Below are 26,200 nucleotides of genomic sequence, written 5' to 3'. Positions count from 1 at the left end.
TGTGAGAGACTAGAGACAAAACAGAGATCAGGAATACATCTCATTTTATTGAATGGTTTGAAGTGCTGCTCAAAATAACAACATTTTACAGTCTGTACGTGCAGTTTCAATTTTAACAAATTAAATACATTTATTTTTTCAGAGGAGAAAACGTGCATATTTATGTACATGGTTTTGAGACAGAAGAAAGAATTACCACTTACAGCAGAAATTCCTCTTCACAAATCTTTTAAAAGACAAGGCAGGCAGTAGCAATTCTGCAGAAGGCAAAGCATACAAACTCTTTACACTGAAGGTATAGTATGTTTATTGAGAGACATTAGCAACTGCAGAAGAAGGTCGTTTAAGGATGGATTCAACTGAAAATGACAATGGCTCAGTTGTTGAAAGTTGTTTTGTGGCCTGTTTGGCCCCAAAGAAGTCTTTTGCGCATTTGTCTACTGTAAATTTGTATTTTTGGTTCTCTTTAATAGCACACTCTTTGAATTTCTTAGGAGCATCTTCAAAAGTCTCTTTCACAAAGGATGTTCTCAACTCTGCTCCTGATCTGTCAGGAAACGTTTGCTGGAACAGCGACTGAAATGTATTTGAGCTGTATTTGAGCAGTGGAGGGGCCTTGGTATTGTCTTTGCTGATCTTGCTTAATACCTGTTCCTGAGGAGCCAGAGAATCCTTATCAGAAATCTGAGAGAAAGTCCTTTTTGGAGGACAGAAAGCTGACCTCTCACGAGCTTCCTGAGGAAGGTATGGTATCTCATTACATGACTGCTGAATGTCTTGCGTGTGGGTGAGAACAAGTGAATTTTCCAGTTTTGGAGACATGATGTTGTGCTCAGTGTTTGGACAGTCCTGACTTTGTGAGCTCTTCGCATCCCAACCTGCCCCAGGTTTGAGAGCTTGGACAGTAGTAGCGTTTAACAGACATTGCTGGTAGAGGAGAGCATCGCTAATGGGGCCACATTTTGGCCACACTAAGAACCTAGAAGGCAAGGGATACTGCCTGTAGGTAGTAGCTACACTGACATTTGAAGAAATTAGTTCCATGTTGCTGGATCCTGAATACTGCATGGTTAGATCAAGGCAGGTTGGTAAAAAATTGCAAAACTCCTTGTTGGGAGTATCAACTTGAGTAGCGTTGAAAGCTGTTTTATACGAGTTGTATTCAGCTCCATGCACCATGCGGTTAGGGAGAAAAAGAGCAGCTGCTTGTGTAGCTTCCATAATCTCTCTCTCTTTATACTCTCTCTCTAGCATAATGTTCTCCAACTCTTTATCAGCAAAAGCCCGTCTCTTTCTCATCCTGTCACTCACAGGGGGTGGCAAGGGTGAATTCCCTCCCAGGTAAGGGTCTGTTGGAATAGGACGGTAACCTAAAACAACGAAGCAGCATTAGGAATGAAGCCGCATAAGAAAACCATTAAAGCTGTGTTTGTAAAAGGGTTCCGTTTGGAGCCAGTCCCGCCAGGCGCCGAGCACTTGCTACAAACCCTGGACACCAACAGCTCCTGCTGAATTCACTGTGCCACAGAGGCTTAGCTCCCTGTGCCGTCAGGCACATGCAGTACAAGTTCCTCAACACAGATAAGCAAGCCCTGCTCCTATGACACATGTAGTCTCCTTCAAAGCTAGCTGAGTGGTAACTTTAAAAAGTAATTTCAAAACAGCAGATTGAGAAAACAAACAAACAAACAAAAAAATGCAAAACCCTGCTGTGTGTTATGACTGGTATTGCATCATGCAGCTTCAGGAGATAACCATTCATTTTTAACAAATACAGAAAGTGTTCAAATATTTTATTTCTTCTGAACTAAAAGAGAACTTCAATAAAACAGAAATCCAGTCTCCAGTATATTCAATTACCAGGCTAACCGGATTCATTTAATATAACTGATAAGGTCCAATCCTGTTTGCTGTACCCAGACAAGTAATCCCATTGAATTAATGGAACTACTTACATGAGTAAGGAGAACAGGGTTTTACCTGTTCTCACTCCCATTCCTCTCACACAGGTTTCCCCATTGCCAAGGAAAATAACTATACCTACAGCTGATGCCTTTGCTATTCTCTAAAGATGAATCACTATGTACACATTGCTACAGATGGTAGAAAATTCCAAGGAGAACTAGGAAAAAAGAAAAAGAAAGTTAAGATAAGTTAGAGGAAAGAATACAGAAGAGATTTTTTTTAAAGAGTGAACTGTAGATGAAAATTAGAGGTTTCTAACAGGATAAAATTTTAATTGCGCTTGCACAGGTAAAGAAAAGAGCTTTCTATTTGGGGGGGGAAAAAAAGCTAGATTTGAGAACTGTAATGCTTTACAGGGCTACAGTTTGGAAAGTAATTAAAGCAGACATAGAAATAAATTTGGGCACAATCCAAAGAGGGAGTGGGGACAAAAATTAAACCCTCACACTAAAATATCCATCTTTAAAATGTCATTCTTCCACAGTTAATATTTTCGACAGGAAAAAAAAAGAGCAGCCTATTATGCATATCTTACTATTGATAAAGCATAAAGCAGCAAACGGTGCTGCTGTGTTAGGTGTTCAGATCAAAGGGGGGGGGGATCAACTAATTTATTTACTCATTTGCTGATGAAAACACCCGCGAATAAATTACCCGGCACTGCAAAACACTGCTGGGTAGTAATGTAAAAAGAATGTCAGCTTGTAACAGTAACTCTCCAATTTCAAATTACCGTTGCTAGCATTTCAGGCATTATTTTGGGCGGGGAGGGCGGGGGACGGGACTGAAATTCTGCCACATCGATTCCAGCCACGAAGGGCAGGAGCCGCGGGCGGAGGCTCCGAGGGCACCGGCACCCGCGCCCGAACGGGAACGGGCACCGGCACCGCGCCGCCCGGCGCTGGTAGCGGAGCGCGCTTTAATGCCGTTCTTCCTTTATCTCGGGAAATAACGCCGCATTTCACGCACGTCCGTGAGAGCAGCCGCGCCTCGGCCGGGAGCTATGGGTTTTCCCGGGGCAGAGCGGGGTTTCCCCGCTGGCGGCCGGTGCTGCGGGCGGCCCGCGGAGGGGCGGGGGATGCGCTTTACCTTCCAGGATGCTCTTGGCCAGGAGGCTGGGCGTCCGGACGTGCCTCTGGTAGACGGCTTTGCGCTCCAGGCTCGCCTGCTTCCCCGCCAGCCCCTTCTTGTCCTAGGAGAGCGACCGGGCAGCGCCGTCAGCCCGGGGGCCGCCCGCCCCGTCCCGTCCCGCCCCGTCCCGACCCCGCTCACCTCGGTGGCCTGCTGCCGTCGGAGGGCCACCTGGGCGGCCATGACGCGCTGCCGCTCCACCACCAGCAGGCAGTTTGCGCACTGGCAGTCGCGCCAGCGGCAGAACCGCTTGTGTCCCTTCAGGCACGACACCACGCCGTGGTTGCGGCACCGGGCGCACTTGGGCGTGCGGCTCAGCTTCCGCGGCTCGCCCCGCCGCGGGGCCGCCGCCGCCTCCTCGCCTTCCTCCTCCTCCTCTTCCTCCTCGCGGCCGGCGCTGCTGCGCGGCGCGCCGGGGGCCTCGGCCGCCTCCCCCTCCACGCTCTCCACGTCGATCTCCCAGTCGGCGGCGGCGGCGCGTCCTTCAGCCATGGCTCCTCGGCGGCGCAGCTGCAAGAGAGGCGTCAGGCCGCCCGCCCCCGCGGTGGGACGGCAGCCGGGGCACAGCCGGCTTCCGAGGTGCCCGCCGCCGCCCGGCCCGCCGGCAGCCCCGCCGAGACGCGCCCCCGTTGGGAAGTCGCGGCACAGCCCCCGTGGGATGTCACCTCCTCCGCCCTTACCGTCTGCTCGGGTGTCTTCCCCGTGCCCCGCGCAGGGCTCAGCTTAGCCTCGACGGACGCTTCCCCCCCGCCCGCCCCGCCCCGCCCCGCCGGGGACCTGTGCTCGCCCGCCGCGGCCAGGAGCGCGTCTCCAGCGGCGGAGGATGCGGGAGGAACCGTCCCAGGGCGATGCCCAGCGCCGCAGGGCTGCGGGGCTGTCAGGTCCTCACAGGGACCTGTTTATTTCACGATCCTGACAACCCTTCCGCCCGCTGCGTTCGGACTTAGCGGACAGGTAGGGAACACCTGGCCTTCACACACCGCCGCCGTCCGCTCCAGCGACCAGGGGCTGTATGCGCTGCTGGAGCTCTCTGCACCGCGGAAGCCGTATCTTCGGACCCCCGCCTACCTCCCGCCCGACGTCCCCATCCTTCCTCCGCACCTTGCACTTACCCAAGTTCCGCGCCCGAGGCCGGCAGGCGGTGCGGGCAGCAGGCAGACCCCCCGCTCCCCGCAGCTCGCAGAGCCGCCGCTGCCCAAGCCCAGCCCGCGGCAGGGGCCTCCCGATCCCGCACCGGGGAGCGCAAGGCTCCTCGACAGCCGGGACGCCGCGCCGTCGGGGGACGCCGCGCCGCAGGGCGCCGGGCCGGGCCGGGCCGTGCGTGCCTGTGGGTGCGCGCTCGCTGCACCAGCGCCGGGGCTGGCACCCGCTTCGCCCCCGCCGCGCCCGCCCCGCGGCACAGTGCCCGCCGCGCCGGCCCCGCCGCGTTATCACCGCCGGCCGCCGCCGCCGCCCGCGCCGCCCATTGGGCCCGCGCCGCGCGGCCGCCGCTCTGATTGGCCCGCGCCGCCGCCGCCCCGCCCCCCCGCGCTTGTGCCCGCCGCCAGCCGCTCGCTCGTGGGTGCGGGCGGGCGCAGGGGGCGCGGGCGGGGGCGGCCCGGCACCCCACCGGCACCGCCGCGCCGAGCGGGAAGCGGCAGCCGGCGGTGGGGAGGTGGTCTGCAATTTCAGGGCAAAAAAGCGGGGCGGGGGGGAAGAGAGAGAAAAGACGGTATCGCGCGCGATGGCGACGGCTAGGAGACCAGCTCCGCGGGCGAGCGGCGTCCCCCTAGCCGGGGCGCGGGGTTAAAAGGCTGAAACGGCCACCGCGAGGTTCGTTTGCGGTCGTTCGCGTCGCTTGCCCCGCGAGCGGCGGGGACGCGTGGCAACGGCTTTTTTTCGAGTCCGAAAGCACCACGGAACCGGCGTTGTTTCCCTGCCCTCCCGCGCATTAAGGCGAGGGAAAACACTCGTTTATCTCTTAGCATTCCCTCCCCTCGGTGGCGTTTGCCACCGACCACTGAGCTGTCGAGTAACTTTCTCCCCCTCGCTCCCTGAGGCTGCCCTTCGGAAATTGGGAATGCCCCTGCTCCCCCACAACAGGGAGCGATCGAAATCGTAACGCGCGAGGTCTCGGCCGCGCCAGCCAGGTGTTAGAGCTCCCTGCTTCCGTCGGTGGAAACGGGAATTCCCACGGGGGCAGAAGCGGGCAAAAGACACCTCGGCCGCGTTCGGCAGCGGGCCGGGGAAGAACTAGCGAATTTAAACAGGGTATCCCCGGGAAAGAAAAAAAAAAAGGCATGCGGGAGAGTATCAGTTCCCCACCAGCGCGCTGATCGAAAACTAACGGTATGCAGAACACACGGCCGAAACTATTCTCCAAAAAGGGAAAATATTTTGCTCTTTCCCTGAGCGGCGCCTGTGTCTCAAGAATACCGATAGTGTTCACGTACACAATAAACACGGGCATCCACTCGCGGTGAGCACACGGACCGGCTGCCGGCCGCCGGTTCGGCACGGAAAAGCCCTGCTCTTGCAGCCCTTCGCGGCAGAGGCCGGCGGGCGAGCGGCGCAGGCGGCGCCGTGAGGCGGCGGGACGGGCGCGGCCCCCCCCGCCGCCCCTCGCCCCTCGCTCCCGGCGCCGCCGCCGCCGCCCAGGCAGGGCACCGGCCCTGCGCTGGGCCCTGGGCTACGGACACCAGCGGGGCCGGAGGGAGCGTGCGTCCTCCTCGGGCCGCACCGCCTCCGAGCGCTCCCGCCGGGAGAGCGGGGAGCGGGAAGCGCATCCCCCGACGGCAGGTATTATTCATCCCAAAAGACAGCCTGGCTACTGTTTGACTTACAAGCATGACTAACAGGCAAATACCCAAGGAATTCCACTTTCCCCCTTGGGGTCCCTCTTAAAAGGCGCAGGCATGACAAAGGACCTGCTAGGTTAGGAAACAGAAGTCCCCTCTGCTTGTAAACCGACACCAAATTACAAAGTACGATTCTGCGGGCCGCTGGAGTAAATTACAAAACAGTTCGCCTCCTGTTTACTTTATCCACAGGGAGCTGTGGAACCCAGCCATGATTTGCAAGCCTGTTTGTGTAACTTTCTTCTTCTCCCCTCGTTTGCGCTGGGCTGCGCGGCGCGTTTGCGCTCCCCTCCAGCCTCCCTCCCCTTTCCCGCCGGGCGGAGAGGAGCCTCTGCCGTCCTCCGGCGGGACGCGCCCGCGGGAGGCGACGGCGGAGAGCGGTCTCCGACACCGCTGCTCCCACGCTTGTGCCGCGGGAGCCTCCGCTCCCGCTCAGCCCCCGCTTTGGGCCGTGCTGTCAGCCGTGCCCGCTGCGAGCCGACACGGGCAGATGCCGCGCCGCGCCGGGAAAGGCGCTGGTTTCCACGCGAGGGAAGGCAGCGAAGCCCGCGACGTGCAGCTGTGCCTTCACAACTGTGCATCCACCCGCCCCGCTACAACGCTCCCCGCCGGAGCGTCCCGCCGTACCGCTGGCCCCAGTCCCTGCGGGTCGCTGTGCCCGGCGCGGCGGCCCGCGGCCGGGGCTGCGGGGATGCTCCCTCGCCGCACACCCTCGCCCCTGCCTCCCCCAACGCCGCGCATTGCCACGGGGGTCCCCCCGGCAGCCGCACTGCCTGAGGCGGGCGGCGATGGGCCCGACCCCGACGGGGCCCGGGGCGGGGTCCTGAGGCCGTGCGGGCGGCGGCGGGTGCGGCGCCGGCTGCAGCAGCGTCCTGGCCCGTGACAAGCGGAGAGGAAGAGCGGCCCCGGGCCCGTTCAGGGCCGTGAACCGGCCTCCCTCGGCAGCCGGCGGCGGCGGGGCGCCGGCGCCCAGCGCTGGGCCCTGCTTTGCATTGCCGCCCGTGCGGCGGGGATGGCGGGCGGGCAGGTGCAGGTGCCGCGGTCCCCCCGCTCCCCGCCTCCCCAGCCCTCCCTTCCTCCCGGGAAATTTATTAGCGAGGTTAGGGCAGGCTAACCAAACGGCAGCCCCGGGTGCAATTTCCCCTGGAGGAATGCTTTGATCTTGCCCTCTCCCCGCGCCGTCGGGAGCAGATTACATCGCCAAACGCGGGGGATCCCCGCCGCTTCTTTGGTCGGAGATGTTACCAGTTAATCTGAAACAAATTGGCTCTGCCCCTGCCCTGCCCGCCGGCCCCTCTTCTTCCCCGCCCCGGGGTCCCGGTGCCCGGCCAGGGGCTCCTGCCGTGCCTGCGCCGTGCGCGCCCCGGGGAGACGGTGTCAAGGGCCCGCAATGGCACGCTTTAGCCCCGGCTCCGGGCCTTGTGAGACAGGCTTCTCCTCCGCGGAACGTACAGTTACCATATATTTGCTCCAGCGAAGCGTTGAGATTTCCCACGTGATCTCAATTGCCGGGGGGGGGGGGGGGGGGGAGAGGGAAGACATCACCTTTTCCGGTATTATCCAACCAGTAAAAAAACGTGATTTCTTTTGCAGTTTTCTTCCATAAAAATGTGGATTTTTTTCTACATCAGACTCCCTCTCTTTTAAACAGCACTTACACTAAGGTAAACCTGAATGAGATTTTTATCCATGGCACAGACCTTTCTAAACCAATTGTATCTTAAAACGTTTTAAACAAGCAGGTTTTAATTTTTTATGTTTGTACTTTAAACAAAAGTTTAATTGTTTATTTTTTAATACATTGCTACCTAGCATATTCGTAAAGCAGCAGTCAGAGAAGGAATTTTCTGTTATTCCTGCATGTCAGTCAAATAAATAAATACATATAATAAGGATGTAAGAAACGTCGAGGTAATGTGTTTACTATAGCATGATATGGAAGCAAATTTTATTGACTATGAGAGTGATTCCACTGCCTTTGTAGAAATGTTTGCTTTGGCAAGGAGGGCAAGGGTTAGCCTTTACAGGGAAACCTGCGTATCGTACCAGGATAATCTTCAGTCACGTAAAACTGGATTGATATCAAAAGCAGTAACGGTGAGCAGAGCAGAATTGCCACTTTGGGCACAGTAAGGGAAAGCCTGATGGGAAGTCCGGAGGCGTCGACGGAAAGTTTCCCATGGACACAGACAGCTTTGGATCAGGCACAGGGTGCAGCAGAGCTTCCCATCTACAACCCTTCTCACCCTGGCAGCTGCCTGGCAGAAGAGATGAGCTCCCAGAGAGGAGGAAGGGGTGGGCCGTGAAGGAAGGGCAAGTGTCTCCATGGCAGACCCCGCTGAGGGGTCTGCCTACTCACTGGGGCTGTGCCAGGGAGGCACATTCTGGCCCATGCCTCTGCAAACGGGACCACGAAGGCGTGGTGATCATTAGACAAAGCAAGGAAGAAACAGGGCTCAGTGGAACTAGAACTCCCTCTTCTGCAGCCTCCAGGTTCATGGCCAGGGGACATTGGGGCAGACCTGTAGAGACTCCAAGCCAAAACCAGTCCAAACCAGTCTTTATCCAACCCTGTGCTGGAATTTTGAATTTAAACAAGAAAAATGCCATCCTTGCGGATGGCTTGTGTGTCATCCGCAGCAGCTTTGCTGTGGCTCATAAACAAGGCTGACCTTTGGTTTGCCAGCATTTAATAAGCCAGTAGACATTTGGCAGGTCTTTTGCTAAAATGTACTAGAAAGTTGGATCAACTCTCAGCATGAATATCAAGAATCCAATACACAAGCAGTGAGCATAGCAAATTGTCAAGTCAGCAACTAATGTACTTCACTATAATCTTCCCAAATGTCTTAAGTAGTTTGGCAAATCTCTTGTTGCAATAAATTCTAGTGAAGTTTTGGGTTTTATTTTTTTTCAACATATGGCCTTAAAAAGTAGCTTAGCCAAGAATATTTTTAGAGTCACTGCAGAGTTTGCTGGAGATGTTGTCTCAAAACTTGTTTGCACTCTGGCAGTTTTATTCAAATGTCAACCAGATGCAGAAAGTGTGGGGTTTTGGGTTTTATTTTACAGTCCTGGAAAGTAAAGGTCAAGTCTCTGCAATGTAAATTGTCTTTTGGTTTGCCATATTTTAATGGAACAGCAAGAAGTCTTACTAATAAACTGTTTTGTGGTGGTTTCCCCCCCGCCATGGATGCATTATAATCATATGCAAAATATTTAAAATGCCAACAGGACACCTGCTAAATCAAATAAGTTGGGTAGGCTATGCTGTGCTTAGCAGTAAAAATTCAATCACATAACCGTAACTGGCCAGATTGTGTTCTCATTTACTAGGTAGCATTGCAGTCTCTGAGTAGCTTTCCTGAAATTAATAAGATGACCTGAGGTATTAGCATGAAAAATAGCATCAGAATCTGGCAATATATCAGTTAAAATAAGCCAGACAGACTCAGGCCGTATTGGTACATGCAGGTATCTTAGGCCACACTAATGGCTGCTTGTTATACTCCTACTAGCAAGAAAGTTTGTAGAACCATTTACAGAGTATGATATTGCACTGTGCAAATACAAGTATCAGACTCTGGCTCACTATGGGTCCACTAGGGAGTATGCAGACATCCAAGGTGGTAGAGGTGGAAGAGGTGAGTGGGATCTGCTCAGCACTCACAGCATGTCAGAGTGAATGCGAGACAGTTTGGCTCTCTGAAAACTGTGCAGAAAACACAGTGTAGTACATCCCCGTCTGTGACTTTTCCACTGAAGCTCCCTGAAGGATTTTGCCATCTACCCTTCTGAGAACTTACTTTGAAAATCAGATGAGCCTTTTCTGTAACTCCATAGAGCAGGAGATCTGCCCATGGGGCACATGGACATGTGCAGGTACTGTGAATTCCCACTCGCTTGGTTCTTGGACATCAGTTGGGGAAACAGGAAAGCAAAGGATGAATGCCCAATACAGCAGGTCTGATGATGATGCATCTCTGTCCTGGTTTTGGCTGAGAGAGAGTTAATTTTCTTCCTAGCAGCTGGTACAGTGCTGTGTTTTGGATTTAGTATGAGAATAATGTGATAACACACTGATGTTTTAGTTGTTGCTAAGTACTGTTTGCACTGGTCGGTCAAGGACTTTCCAGCTTCCCATGCTCTGCCAGGTGCACAAGAAGCTGGGAGGGGGCACAGCCAGGACAGCTGACCCCAACTGACCACAGGGCTATTCCATACCATATGACATGTATGGGGGGAGTTGGCCGGGGAGCAGCGACCGCTGCTCAGGGACGGGCTGGGCATCAGTTAGAGGGTGGCGAGCAATTGCATTGTGCATCACTTGTTTTGTATATTCTATTATTATTATTATTATTATTATTATTATTATTATTATTATTATTATTATTTTCTCTTCCTCTGCTGTCCTGTTAAACTGTCTTTACCTCAACCCACGGGCTTTACTTTTTTTTCCCATTCTTGCCTCCATCCCACCCGGGGGGGAGAGGGAGGAGGGTGAGTGAGTGGCTGTGTGGTGCTTAGCTGCCGACTGGGGTCAAACCACGACAATCTCAAACTCCTCCCATACTTAAAAGGAAGTATTTATGAGTGCAGGGCCCCCTTCCAGAAGATTTTAGGTGATGTTTGAGGTAGAAGAGATTTCTGCAGCTATACAAATAAAATCTGACCCTGTTTGGGGTTTGTTTTTTCTTTTTTTCATTTTCGGCTAGTACTTCTGCACATTTTCTGTTTTGCTTTGTTGAGGCTAAGTTCAGAGACAAAACTGTGAGAATCAAAAAGTACATGGAGCACAGAGATAGAAACAGCTATCTTTAGGACTCTGGAAGCAGAATCCTTGCACTGGAGGTATTTTAAGTACCCCAAACAGCCTGGCAAAATTTTTGATATCCAGGGAATTTTCCAGTACACCATGCTTGGTCCACACATCATTCCTACCAACTATTTTGGAGGTGGGATGAGTATGGCTGCTGCCCACCTTTGTGTCTTTGTCTCAGCTGCCACCACTGGGACCTCCGACTCCCCTCAGAGTCAATATAAATGGAGGGGTGACACCAGGGTCACCTTCTGAAGGGATAGGATTGCCACCACAGGAGAGGAGCTGGTGCCCTGGCTGGACACAGCACCTATGTGCTAAGGGACATTTAGGAGGATCTCATTTGCTGCTTCTCTTGCCGTGCCCTTGGTGCACTCTTGGTTGCGGTGCTAAGCAGTGGTTTTGCAAACACTCTTGTTGGGCAGAGGTGCCTCTGCCCCGTCTTGTGAATTTGTCCCATAGCAGAAGGGAGCAGGACTGAAGTATCCATTTTTGTTCTGACTTAAATCTGTGAAGAGGAACACAGAAGCTGTAACTGCTCCAAACTCTTCCTCTCACAATTGCACCTGCTCATTGACTGGCTTGAATTTGACTCTTGGAATAGATATCCTGGTCATGCCTGCGGGCACAGCCCATCCTGACCAGGCATTTAGCACTGTGACTCAACACATGGCCACACGTCAGATTTATCTGCATATGCTGTTTTCTGAAATCATTGAAGAAAAAGCAAACAATACCTGAAATGATTCCTACATTAGACAGACTATTGCTAGTGTGGAATGTATTATAAATATATATTTAATAAATGCTGTGTTTATTATTGTAAACACAAATCTAGGTGAAAATCTAAAGCATAGAGCCTTCCTGAAAGGTGCAGCCCTTCACTATTCTGGGATCAAACTCTTCCCTTCGTTCCATACAGACACCCCATTGAAATCCTTGAGATTAAATGGGCATAAGTCTGAGTTTAACATATTGCAGATGTGTATATATATTAAGAACATTGGATGCATTGTACTCAAAAATGCTATTTTACTTATGTTATTTTTTCAGCACTTATGATTACTTGCAATAATAAAAAAGACTATTCCACAAACTGTGCTAAGATCATATGACATAGCAAGCACACTGTCATCTACTTCATGATTTAACATCTGTGACACTTCGGTAATTCGTGGTCCTTGGCCATCCAACATGATATCGACTACGCAAAGTGTCAAACCACTCAGTGCATAAAATTAACTGATTCTAGGAGTAAAGGGCTGTAACCAGCCCTGCTGAAGTCAACAGAAAACCTCCTGTGTCAACTGTAGGGGAAATTGGGTAAGGCCCATATTTAATTTGTTTTGACTTAAAAGAGAAGGCAACGCGCTGTTCAGAGATTCAGCCTGCTCTGCATGGCCAGTTCACTGGCAGTACGATCCACAAAACACTGGGCTTGAAGAGTTTCTTGCCAGTTCTTCGACTATGCACCTCAGCGAGAAGGTGAGAGGAGCTGCTGTGCCACAGGGCTCAGGCAGCACCGCCTTGCTGAGGCAAGGTCTGGCACTGCATATCTCCATCTCCTCTGTGGCTCCGCCATGAAGGATTTTATCTTTAGGGCCTGCTTTCCTAGTCTGTAGGGGACATTTTCCATCCTGTACCGGACTCCAGCACAGAAACACCAACATCTCAGCCAGAATGTCCAACCACTTGATACCATCTGGTTTAACCACGTACTAGGGACCTGGGTGATACACAACTTGGGGGATATATAGCTATAAATGACTAGCCCTCTTTGCTAAACAGTGATGAGAAAACTCTTTCAAAATACATTTATGATAGCAAGACACACCCTAACAGCTGGTCCAGGAAAAAAAAAATCCAGATTTTTAACCAAGACGTAAGGAAACATGGGAATGTGCCCAAGGACCTAGCCTGTTTGTAGTGGTGTACTGACTTACAAAACTTATCGTCACTTCAACAAGGCACCGGAATTTCATGCCATAATGATTAAACTAGTGCTCCTCATAATCAGCCCACTGAGGGATGTGCAACAACAGGAGATATACCCCAGCCTCAAGTGCTGGTGAGTGAACTCTAAAGATTTCAGCCAGAGGCACCATAAAATCCTAACCATGAAATTGTGGAAGTAAACGGTGGCTCACCCCCAACTTCCACAAAGCCGGATTGCGTCCAGTTAGGGGTCACTGCAACATGAATGTGCTAATGTCTTTGCTGTCCAGATTCCTTCCAGTTTTTCTTTGGCTGTACATCATGCATCTCTTAAAATCAGTGCAATTACCATACATTAAAAGAAGCGTATTACAGGGATGTCAGTATGTTTCAATACAAGGAAAATTTTTCTGTGACCTAAAAATAAATTGTTCATCTAGCCAAGAATGAATTTTAATCAAATTGTTACCTTTTTTTCTTTGTCTACACAGGAACAAGTTTAAGCCTGGGAACAAAAGACAATTATATTACTAAAGGTTTAAGAACAATAAGATTTTCATTGTAACTGAATTGCAAATAACAGGGATGTAAATTGACAAATAAGGTCTTCCTTTTACTTGTGTGGGAGCAGAACGTGCCCTCCAATGCAATCTCATCTCTCCACAAGTCAGTGGCTGCTCTGCCTGCATTAGGGCTGCCTGCCCAGCAGCGTGTAACACACACAAATGCTGCCAAGGTAGAAATGTCATTGTACATGATTTGAGAACTCCATTCCATGATATACCAGAATAATAATGGACAATAATAAATGAGAGTCCTCGGCCCTCTTCTTTGGCTGAATAGGTCTAGCTGAGTCAGAAGAGACCGCGTCTCGTTTTTCCAATGTGTGCTTTTGTTAGGTCAATAGAGAGACTGTTATAGCATGGTAATGTGAGCTGGGTAATGTGTGCAGGTTCTGGGGCTTTATTGTGTCCCTGCTATGTTAATTAGTATTAGGAACATGATGGATTGGCAACACGTGTACTTTCTGAGTCTTAAACCAGCCCTGAGAGTTTAGCACTCCATTAGTTACACATCACGGGAACCCAGGGATGTTTACTCAAAAAAGTATCACTTACAAGAACGAAACATTCTAATTCATTCCTGATAGGGGCCGTGGGGGACACCACGTTCAGACCACGCTCCAGTCCAGCCCAGGGTCACACTGGGAGTCCCACATCAAAGGTCTCTCTGAAGCAGCTCTGGAGGGAGGGAGAGATGGAGAAGCACCAGCCTGGACAAGCAGGCGCTCTCTTCGGTAGAGAAGATAGGAGCAGGGAGTTTGGTGAGAGATGGGTAAGACACATTTCTCGGTGGAACTCCTCTGCAGAAGAGAAGGCAGAGGAACTGATAGGGCTCTTTCTTTCCCCTGGCCCCGACAGCCCCCTCTCCCCTAGCAATGCCATCACACCAGCCAGCAAGGAAACTCTCCTCTCTGCAAACTGGAGATGCAAATCAGCATGGGGGCAAACTTCTGAAAGAGCCTCATCCCTTCTCAAAGAGCCAAGGAGAAATGGTAGCAAGAGAGGCTGAATACATTTTTTCCATAGCCAGATCCATCGCACTGATCCTTCCATGCACCAAATAACATAAAAACCTCAGCTCTGCTCCCTGGTGATGTGCCTCCCTGAAGAAATTCTTTTAAGTTTCCTGCCCTTCAGCAGTGTGGGAGAATGCCACCTGTCCCACATCCTTCTTTCAGGGAAGCACTGGGACCTCCACAAGACAACAGCAGCTCTGTTCCCTTTTTTCATGCAAGCTTCCTCTCTCATTACCTGGTAACCTCACCACTCTCAGGAACAGCTGTCTTCCTTGCACACACCTTTCTTCCCCTTCCCAGTCTCCTTCACCTCAAACCTGGCCTGATAGGCTAATACTTGTCTTCTTACTATTAGTCTTAAAAATTCCATCACAGAAATCTGCAAGCATGACAACGTAAATAATGCAAAAACAAATGCCATCACCACCTTCCAGCAAATTGGTTGCTTCCTGTGATAATCTTCAGTAGTCACAAATTCTGCAGCCACAGTGTACTGCTGATTTTGGCAAATATCCTACAACAATTTTGCATCCTGAATGTACACATGGGATTACCCTTCAGCATTCCAGTTACAGTCGTTAGCAATTAATAATTAGCAGAGCGGGCCCTGGTAGAGCCATGGACCTGATGCTGGCCTGATATTCCTCTTGTTTGTTTTTCAGCATGGCTTAGAGTAGCTAGAAACACAAATGATTTGTGCAGCCAAGCATGCTAACAGCAGTAGCTGATGTAATTGCAATGAGTTGACTTGGCCTTGTGTGTTGAAGCACATGGGTTGCAAACCGTAGAAGTATGAAGTCAAACGGATGGCTACAATCGGAAAAGAAGCATCCAAACCACTTCCAGAATGTCACTGAATTATTTTCACTCTACAGACCATATTTTTATAGTGAGTTATCTCTGTGTAATCTGACTGAGACAATTTGGATTAAATATGCATACCCATGAACTGGATTTGTTTGTGTGTCTTCCTGGTCATGTCACCTAATCTAGGGACAAAACCGTTTTCTCCTGTGGTCAGTTTAGTGTCTCAAGCGAGCCCAGCACGTTCTCAGTTGCCACGTGAGGCAGGCATGGTCTTGCTGATCTCACCATACCAGCAGCCAAAAAGAAATGCTATTTTAACTTGAAAGCTAAAGATGGCCACTCTATATCTTGGTGGGTGCAAAAACATTTTCAATATATTAATTTAACCATCTTTTGACTGCAACCATACTTTAAGGACTGCTGTGATTTTATTTTTTTAGTGAATGAAAGCAGCGTTAACAGTGCTGCTGTCCACAACTACAAAGCTAAGAGGCAATTTGGGATAATCAAAAAACAACAACATCTAAAGGGATATTTTTTCAGGTCTATGTCAGATCCTACAATATACAGCATGTCATCATAGCATGGCTACCTTTCAGCTGTCAGACCATATCAGCATCTGAACCGCCATAAATACACCCAGGACAAGCCAGATGTGCTGGTATGAATGACCAATTTGTTATTGTTACAGAGAAGCCAGATCAGCATGTGGCAAGGCACTTTAGCACTGCAGATCACTTTGCCACCTCTTGGTACATCAGACAAGAATGATCAAAATCAGGAGCTTGCTGATCACTTCTTACAGTCTGCTCTCAGGCAAAGCCGTTCTTGCACAGCCGAGCAAGTGATCCTTTGGCTCTGTAACATTAGGACCGCAAGGTTACCAACTTGCATTTTGTGTTGAACCTTGCACACTGCAACCCTAAAACCTGACAGCAGCCCCTAAGCAATGCCAAAATACAAGCAGGCAAGTCCAATCATAATCCTTTGCAGGATGCTGTGCTCTGCAGTCATTTCCTGCTTCTCACATGTAAAGGTAACAGACACAGCTAAAGAGGCTGAAATGGTCTTTATGGCTTGGCACATCTCTAATAAAAAAAAACCTTGATCATACGAAGAAAGGGACAGTTCTGGGATATAAATACTGCAGAAACTGGGAACTCCTGTGGCAGGCAGAACATCTGTTTATTACATTTTCCACTGTTTTATTTTCAGTTGCCCATGACAAAGAATCATAACTTTTACCAGTGCAAACCATGCTCAGTCATAAACACAACACTATCCTTTTAAGGTACCTTGAGCATTATAAAGCAGCAACTTTATTATAGGGAAGTGACAGAGAGTCAGAAATCAGGGCACAGGAAAGACAGTTTGAAAACAGGCCACCTTTTATGAAGAAAGTATTTTACTTACAGGTGAGAGGATTTATTTCGTGTGAACATAAATACTTTAAGCAGCATGAAGGAAAATTTTGAGGAAAGCGTCTTGTGGTAAAACAATCTGCACTAGAGTCCTCCACAAAATCCCTACAACAATATTAACCTACTGACACTCATGTCGAGGAATGAGTTTTGGTAACATAAACTTCATTCTGTGTTGTACGTTAGTGCAATACCACTACTGAACGAGAAAGAGGATCTGTTCCAAAAAATGTTATTGTTAATGGGAAAATCAGAAAACACCACACTCAGCAGTGAAGTCCATAAGGAAATTCACTTGAGGCCACATCCAAGGTATTACTGTCCTTGGTTTAGTCTTCATTTTATGTGCACCACTGAAAAGTGTTACATGGTGAACTCACTTCACTGTAATGCAATGCTGTTTTATTAAATATACCTTTGATGGGTCTCTGGGTCAGCCAAAGAACTCAAAATGAGCAAACATAAAGCAAAGTAGTAATTCAGTAAAATGAAGATTCTACTCAAACTCATAACAAACCAGAGCAAGGTAGCTCTACGCAGAAAGACACTGGTGGGACATACTGAGAAGGAACCAAATATGAGATTAGAAAACCAACGTACAGCCATTTGCGTGACTTATGGCTCTGCAAATTCTTGCACACTGGAGACAGACAACCAGCTTCTCCACAGAAGCAACAGTTTCCAAAACAGCGGTGTCCTGAGCATCCACACAACAAGAGGTTCTTCAAGGCCATAGAATAAGGCAGCAAGGACAGAGCAGACTGCTGTGAATGTCCTCTACTGCCTATGTCCTAAAGATAAAGAACATAAGCCAGAGCAAATTAGACCGGAAATATTAGGCATTCATGCCACCTCTCCCAACACTAATGATTTGTCAGAGTGCATGACAACGCTTCAATGGGGGAAAAATGTCTGAATGCATATTCTTCCCGTAATTATAGGAAGGTTACTGAACTGGCTGAATCTTGTCCTTCCAGTATCTAGAGTTACAATAGGAATCAGCAGAAGAGTGGTGGCACTGGGAATTTCCTGTGCTTTTTGAACAGAGGGCTTAGTGGAAGAGAGATGTACAAGAACTGCTCCCACAGCTCCCTGCCTCTGGGCAGGGTGATCTCTACACTTGCTCCAAACACAGAGGCAGTTAAAAGTACAGCAATATAACCAAATGCCACAGATTTTCCTTACATCCTACTTCACCAGATGCTACCATTTATGAGGGGGAAAAAGGGTCACAGAGAGTCCACGCTAACTCCTAGCTGATCCTGTCCTGACAGCTTTAGCCCATCCCTGTAACTACTTGTCTTCCACTGGGCATTTCTCAGTCCGCTCCTGGCTCACTGGTACCAGCACGTGTGGCATCCACTGGATGTGTCAAAGCTTACACTCCTGATTGTATTCTAACGTCTGCTGGATAACGTGACTGCATTTGCTCCTGTACACCCAATACATTTGGCGTGATATTTACACGTAAGCACACCTAGCATTGAAAGTCCACAGCCAAGAGCAGCAGTGCCTAAACTGGATTTCTACAACTTGTATATATATTTCTAAACATTAAGGCTAATTTAGATGGGGGGATGACTTATTGTTTCATACCAACCTATTCTGCTCTACTATTGGAAGTAGCAAACAGGGAGGTAGGCTTTTTAAAGGAGGCACCTTGCCTATATGTAGTAAAGAAAACAGAAAAAACAGCTTTTCACAAACCAGAAAACACCCCACCAGCAAACCAAACTCATGCCACCTTTTCTTCACTTCAAAATCAAGACCTTAGCATGTCCCAAATAGCAGCTCGGTTAGGATATTTTTAAGGCCCAGAGGATGAATTTCAAGCCCATCAAGAGGGCTGCTCCACAGGCAGGATGTAACACAGCCTGTTTGAGAGGAAGATAACCCAGGAAATTCTTAGTTCCACTAGATACACCAGGCATTAACTCAGACACGTTGTTTTGGCTACAAAATGTTTGTCATTTGAGGATGTGAAACCAAGTGCTGTATTCGGCACCAGCTTCATTTTCCAGGCAGACTTAACAGTTCATCCTCTGATAGAGCGCACTGAAATAATCTAGTATTGACTATAACGAAGAGTTCAAGATAAAACCTGTCAAAAGCAGGGCTTGAAATGTCCAAGATAGAGGTAACTGAGAAAAAGGCTTGCCTCTTCATATTGAAAAGCAGCTAGCAGCTAGCCATCCAGCACAAGAGGACCTCAGTTAAAAGGGCATACACATCACCCACATATATCACAGGCTACTGACATTGCCAGACATCTCTGGACTGATCAGGCACTAGTTAGCTTTCCCCCACTGTCACCATTCTACTGCATAGTGGCAAAAAATGTTTTGACAACATACGTTGTACAAGCTGAGAAAAAGAGCAAGTCTCTTGAATGAGGGAGAAAGGCAATATCAAGTGTCTTGAAACCCTGAGACACTTGATGAGCCAAAGGTTTGGCATATGGCTTCCTCAAGTATTCCTCCTTTATTTTGTTGGCCCCCCTTCCACAGTTAAATAGGATAAAAAAAATACCTTGGACATCCTCGACTTTTTGTGAAAGAGGAGTTCAAAGCAAAGTTGTGTGTGTATGTACGTGCATGGCATATGCATGCAAGGCGTATGCATAAGCAAGTGGACTTTACTGCATCTTTTTTTTGTTTGTTTCTGATTTTCTTCCACTAGATGGAGTTTGGTGACTTTGGTAGTTCCCACTGCAGCTGTGTTCCAATGCCATTATTAATGGTTATGTGTCTGTGTGCATGATAGTGATGTTAATAATCTGATTGTGTTCAGTTATGAGTTAATTTTCCTCTTTACAGGGAAACATATGTGCCAAGAACAGTCCAATAATGTGAGAAGGCAATGTATAGGTACTTGAGGATCTGTTCAAAAGCTACCTTGGGATTTTGAGGTCACATATCTGGAAAGGCTAGTAAGCAGCAACTAACATTTTAATGAAAAAAGATTACATTAGAAATAAGAAATATGCAGCTTGTTTCTTGAGGAACTTAAAACATTATATGGAGTAGAACCAAAATACTGTAGGACAGTCTGGGTCTCATGTCAAATGTGACACCAAACCTACCTCTGCCTCAGTGCAAAAGCTGCCAGTAGCTCCAGCCAGCAGATAATACTGATTCATATGCAGAATCCCCAAGGCTGCATAGTTTGGATCTGCCCTTTGATTTGCTTAATTTCATCAATGAAAACTGAACCCAAGGATCAAACCCAAGGACTTGATTTACTCCCATGTCCATTCTTTTCACCAGTGGAAGCAAAGAGTACAGGGGGCCCTTACTGTGGAAGGAGAATCCTACCCTGATTCAGTCCTTTTTTCACTTTTGGCTTCTCTTCTTCTTCTTCTTCTTCTTCTCCTTCTTATTCTTATTCTTGTTATTCTTATTCTTATTCTTATTCTTATTCTTATTCTTATTCTTATTCTTTTATTCTTATTCTTTTTCTTGTCTTCTTCTTGCTCTTCATCATCATCATCACCCCTGTCGTTGATCCTGGGCAGGATTAAGGTAGTATTGCAATACAAGCCTTTAAATTCTTCACTAGTGAAGAATTCCTTGTAGTGCTTGAAATGTAGTAGCATGTGATTACATCTTTCTTGACTTTAACCTGTTGAAATGGCCTCCTTGACTTTTTGAACAGTTCCGGCCTCACAGGTTACATTAGCTTATATAGGAAATTCAGTAGGCTTAAGCATGAAGGCAGGCAACTGGAGTGCTACAAGAAAAAGTTTTAACACAAGATTTATTTTATTAGTACACTGAAAAGACAAGATCTATGTCATTGTTGTACAAGGAGCACATCAAACTGCCTGTGTTCCTCTTCAAGAAGCCAGGCAGCCAGCTTCTTTTGCGCAGAGAGGTGGCATCGGCTGATTGGAGGTGCCTCCATTCACTTGCTCAGAGAAGTGGCTTTCTCTACTGAGGTAACTTCTGAATAAAACCTCAGGCACAGATATGAACTACATTCAGGCATGACAGGAAAGTCAGGGGCAGCGGACACATCTTCTCCACCAGATTGCTATCCTCAGAGAATAATACAGAGTAAATCACTCCCAGCACAAATGACAGGGAAATTTCATCCTGTATTTGTGCTTCATAATTTGGAAACATCTGCCTCTGCAGAGGCCTCCCTTGGCCAAAGTGCTGCTCTGGTAACCAGAGCTTCAGAAACGCACCTGGCTTGCCTCTCCCACCAAGCAGTGGCAGCTCAGTGCTGCCCATGAAAGGGCATGGACTGCTGGTAAGCTGGTGCCTGCATAATTTGCTTGCAAATTATGAAGAAGGTACATAATCTAAGGGTCTTTCTGTGTTGTTACCTGAGAACCACTTGGTTTATTTTATGTACTGCCAACAGATTTGTCTCTCTTTTGGCAGAGGACTTAGCCATCATCACCCATGTCATGCATTTCGTCGTCAACTACTATTGTAATGCATTTTATATTGGTCCATGCAGTAAATCTAGCCAGCAACGAAACTGGGAGCAACACTTGTCAGCTCAGTGTTATGGCATACTTATTCCAGGAGTTCTCAGCACCAACCATTTTCAATCAGCAAAACCTGACACTGCCATCCTCATTCATTGATTTTCAGAGCGTGTTGCAAGAGCCATTTATTTTCCTCACCCACGTGCTGGCGAACACAGGACAGTTGTGTTGCGAGTGCTGGTGCCCAGGAGAAGTGGGTTGTCTGTGCACAGCCTGCACTGATGCTTCCTCGAGACTCTGCAAAGCAGCCATCACCTCGCACACAGGACGTGTTCGCACCCCTTCGCCGTGCCCCCTCACGTAGGTGCAGTGCCCCGCCGAGCCAGCCCCGGGAGGAGTGAAGCTCAGCCACGGGGAGCCACTGATGCTGACCTCCTGGAAACGTCTGCCTCCGCAGAGGCCTCCCTCGGCCAAGGTGCTGCTCTGGTCCCCAGAGCTTCGGAAAGGCGCCTGGCTTGCCTTTCCCACCAGGCAGTGGCAGCTCAGTGCTGCCCGTGAAAGGGCAGGGACTGCCGGTAAGGCGGTGCCCGCGGTGCTGCCTCCTGCCTGCTCCAGGCTTGCAAAAGCAGGCGCCCACAGCAAGGCAGAGGGGGTCCTGGTGGCCCCGCCTCGCCGCTCTGCTCCTCGCCGCGCTGAGCGGACCCGCAGAGCGGACCCCAAACGCACCCCCGGCCGAGCCGCCAGGGCCACGCAGAATGAGGGAAGGACGGACCCGTCCCACTTCGCTTTGGCGTCACCCTATAACGTCATCCAGCCGTCGCCCAGGACAAGCCAGGCGGCGGGTGCACCCCGCGCCCAGGGCCGTGCGGGCGGGGGCTGTGGCGGAGCGGCCGCGCTGTGGCCGCGCTGACACTAGGGGGGGCCCTCGGCCAGCAGGAAGGAGCCGGGGGACCCGGGGTCGGAGGGTCCCCGTCCCTCCGGGTCCCGTCGCCGGTGAAATAGCACTCCTCAGCTCTGACGAATCCAGCCAGCATTTGGCTGACGCACCGCCAGGCTGCCTTATTTTTTGTGAAGGCAAGGCCGCGCCTTTGATGTCCAGGTCAACTTGCGCAAGACAGCGTTTACTTTCCATATATGTTAGAATAATAATATGTGTTACGGTCGTTTGTGACTGACTCTTTCTGCTCTAAGCTTGGCTCAGGGATGCATTCAAAGACAGTTGCAATTCCAGACGTTTGGAAGGGAAAAATACAACCCATTTCCCAAGGAGCTCTCAAATATCTTGTACACACAGATCACACTTTCGCCTGAACTTGCACTTTGCCAATTTAAGGAGGAGGAGGGAGCCCTGGGCTGAAGGACTAGAGTCACAAACCAGTTCTTCAGCATCAGTGATTTTTTTGGGGTGCTGGTGAAAAAAAAAAAGCAGTTGAAGTTCCTTCAGGGAGTAATTTTAATCAGTTGCAGATGAATTAAAACCGGGTCACAGTAACTGGGTGTTGGCCTGTGCTTTCAGGCCTCGGAAAGTGTGTAAAAAACTGGAGGAGCGGTGCTGTAAAGGAGGTGAGGAGTCAGAGTACAGCCACTACGAGCAGGATGGCGGTGATTGCATTGCCTCTCACCACACCCACAACCACAGTTATTTCTCCTGTTGCCAGACCAATGGGACAGCAGAAAAAGTGAAAATCTGTTAAAACAGCAGCCAGCCAGCAGTGATGGCCAAATCAGGAAATACGTGAATGTCAGACAATAATTCAACAAGCAGGAAGTTTGCTTGAGATTTCGGATGTTAATGTATACCCATCACCTTGGAAATTAGTCATAGCTTTCCATATCCATACATCACGCAACTCTGGTAAAAACCTCATGAGGTGAACTTTCTGGGCAAGCAGGCAGGAGCGACCACAGCCAGGCAGTGAGACCAGCCACTCTCCCCTCCTGACTCCTGCTACAGATCACTCTGTTCCCTTTCAAGGCAACAACAAAGCAGGCATAGACTCTGATAGTGCAGGATTGGGCCTGGGAAAGCAGCACTCCCCAGAAGCCACTGAAGGTCAGACATGATGCCCTCCCTCGCTCCTTACTTGTTTCAAAGCTCTGCAAAGCAACCCCAAATCCAGCCCAATCCCCACTTGCTCACAAGGACTGCAGTCATTGATGCCTGTTCTAGGTTCACCCAGCACAGGTGAGAATAGCAGAAGGAGGTATGTGGGGATAAGAGGAACCAATCCCCTCCTCCGTTTGGACTCTCAGAAATATTATCACCTATGTTTTGAAGTATTTATGTTTTCGACGAAAATTCAAAACAAATTCACTTCTCCTCCCCACCACCCCTGTGTCCCTGATTATGAATTATTTGGCAATGGAGCTAAAAGAAAAAACATACATGTGGTCGAATGTTCCTCTTGTTTATACCTCTGCAGACTCGTAGAAAAAAAGAAATTACAGAGGAATGAGCAAGGAAGAAAATTTGTAACCTACATGTAGTTGACCATAAGTGTACTAGTAACTGAGCCACATAGTTTAAAAAGTAATAGCTAGCTGTGAGTTGGGCCAAATCTATAAAGGGTGTTAAAGTTTCCTCGAAAGGGTTTTAAAGTAAGTATGGAGCCATGTAAAATAATTTTCTGTAGCTTGGGAATGTTCTTCTTGAGAAAGTGTTGCTTTTCAATATGTATAATATGTAGCTGTACCAGACATTAAGCATTGCCCTTATTTTACTGGGGAGCAAGGCAGGTTCAAGGTGAGAACCCATCGACTTCTATTCCCAGGGAAGATGCTAGTTGTGCCATGTGAACAGCTTGGAGCACCCTCCAGGAGCCAGGTCCTAGTGACTGAGCCAAGAGATTAACATGCAGAGGAACAGGAACCTAAATTTTTACTGCAGCACTCCCTCAGGTATAATAACCCATCAGGATTGCTTCTGCATCCCTTGTCACATCAGTCATGTAGCCCTTATAGATGATAAAAACATCTAGATTTGACTAGTAACAAGGAAGTACATCTCTCTGTATTTCTGTGTATTTCAGTGTCTCTTTTATATTTCTCTGTATGTGTTGAGTTTTATCTCACTCTTTCCGGTTTATATTCACTGTGGCAAGAAGGAATCTCAGCAATGTGCAGGCAAGGCAGGGGGACTAGGCTCCAAAGAATGATATTTTTGAAAGGCAGTTTGAGCTTCGCCTCATGCAACAAAGCAGGAAAGTAACTGCTTCCATTAGTTACCACAAGTGCCTTCACAATCACGCTGCTGCCATGCTATTCACTCTCGCACTGCCTTTCTCCTGCGAGACGCACCCACTCCCGAGGGGGCTGCAGCCCCCAAGCTGAGGTGCATACTGCTGGGAGAAGTGCCAGTGCGTGCTCACCTCCCCCGGAGAGACCAGGAGAAGACCAGCTCCTCCGGAGCCTGCAGACCTCCCTGCCTGAGCCGCACAAGTGGGGCCGTAGAGGCTTAGAAGAAAGAATAGACTTTCTCATGTCTTAAGTTCTGCTTTCTCACTTTTCCTCAACCTTTTGCTGACTCGTGCCTTTAAGGAAAAGAATGGCAATTAGTACAATTTTATCACAAGATTTCTGGTTTTATCTGGGTGTCACAGAGGAGAAAGTTGGAATGTATGAAGTCTATAGGCTCAGGAATATGACAGATGGAAAGAACCCAAGCAGTGATAACCTTATGTCTCACAACTTTTAGCCATTGTATGGCAGTGACCAGCTCAGGATTATGTCAGGATTATCCTGACCTTAGCTTTTCAGGGAACTCTCTTGCTGAAGGCAGACACTGTTCAGCTATTGAAAAGCTATAGCCTCTCTCTTGGGGAGAGAAAAAATTAGAAACAAAATCTTATACTACATGCTCTAGTGAATACTATGCTTTGCTCTCATATTTACAGAACACTTAAGTTTTTTAGGAATTTTCAATAATAACCATTAAATCCTTGTAGGAGTTATCTTTACCTCATGGAGAGGGAAAAAGAAACACCTGAAATTTAAATTGACCTATGTGATCTTCCTTAGGTTAGTGGGTAGAGCAAGGACGTAACCTTGCATAGGTTCCTGCTATCCATCCTTCAGCTTAATCTGCTGCACAGCTTGTGAAGACAAAAAAATAGCAAACCACACTCCCAAAGATGCTGTAAATATTTTCTTTCTGTTGCAGCTTCAGGAGAGGCTGTTCTCTGGCTGCTGACCTCCTTAAAGTACATCTCCCTCTGTACATGCCAAATCTTTCTGTGCATGTGATGCTTTGTACTCATCTCTACAGGATCTGCTCCTGATAGTGCCCTAAGGGTTTGAGCCACCACTCAAGGCGGCTTCATCCTGTATACAGGCATGCTTGGCTTATAGCTGTGGCTATGGCTGTCAAGCACTGCTGCTATTGTGGAAATGAATGGAATTAGTCTCTAGTGAGGGACGCGACTCTTAACTGTGATTCCTGTTGTATCCTACGTGCAACAGCCTGCGGGGAGTTGCTGAGTCATGCACCAAATCTGCCTGTGACAGTGCAGAATGCTTCAGGGAACACATTAACGAAACACCATTTAGGGTGAAAAGAGTTGTCTTTTGTTATCTTCCAGTGGCAGACTAGTGCAAGAATGTTAAAATATTGTATTAAGTTAGTTGTTATAGGGAAGGGAGAAGAATGATGCTTCAGAGTTATATGTCCACTAAAATTGAAGTTTGGATAGTATGCATTCAGAAATAATTTTATTTTCCAGTAATGACAATATGCAATATCACGTAAGAAATGAAATTGAAGAATTGATCTTATTCTTCAAATACAGGATAGCTTCAATATTAAAATTAACATATAAATTTAGCATCAATCTTATTTCCCCACTCACGTCTTCTGAGTAAATGCACATAAAGAATGAATCACTGAAACAGTATACTGAGAGAATCAAAGTCATTTTTCAAAGGTGTCAGCACAAATGCGAGGTGAGCCTGTTCACCAAGCATCCAACAAATGTTGTAGGGGTGGCCCTTCAGGCCCATAAGGAGAACAAGTCAGGGACCCCCCGGGGGGAGCAGCACAACCACCAGCAAAGGCAAGGCAGGGAGGAATTTGGGGCAGGACAGACTCATTGCACCGTGCTTACCCTGCACCCTGACTCTTCCCTTACCTACAGGTATACGAGCCGCTGGAGAATGTGAGCATCACATTAGGGCTCTCCACGGCACTCCTCTGAGGGAGAAATTATTATTGTTATTGTTTACATCATCGTTGGCCTTACCCGCCTTTGTCACAGCTACAGGTTAACCAGCAGG

The 26,200-nt window shown here is 48.6% G+C and overlaps 1 protein-coding gene across 1 annotated transcript; it reads right to left on the bottom strand.

Annotated features, from left to right (window-relative positions):
• Window positions 1-306: 306 nt before the first annotated feature.
• Window positions 307-3,588, bottom strand: DMRT2 (doublesex and mab-3 related transcription factor 2). The gene is made up of 3 exons (XM_072860192.1): window positions 3,238-3,588; window positions 3,055-3,157; window positions 307-1,370 (listed from the first exon to the last, which is right to left on the bottom strand). The coding sequence occupies exons 1-3, from the start codon at window positions 3,586-3,588 to the stop codon at window positions 307-309; spliced, it is 1,518 nt and encodes a 505-aa protein (XP_072716293.1).
• Between the last annotated feature and the right edge of the window lie 22,612 nt (window positions 3,589-26,200).

This window comes from Ciconia boyciana, chromosome 4 (assembly GCF_034638445.1).
Source record: "Ciconia boyciana chromosome 4, ASM3463844v1, whole genome shotgun sequence".
In the NCBI taxonomy this organism is placed as follows: domain Eukaryota; kingdom Metazoa; phylum Chordata; class Aves; order Ciconiiformes; family Ciconiidae; genus Ciconia; species Ciconia boyciana.
Note: the sequence above shows the minus strand (reverse complement) of the source record. Positions and strands in the feature narration are given on the sequence as shown.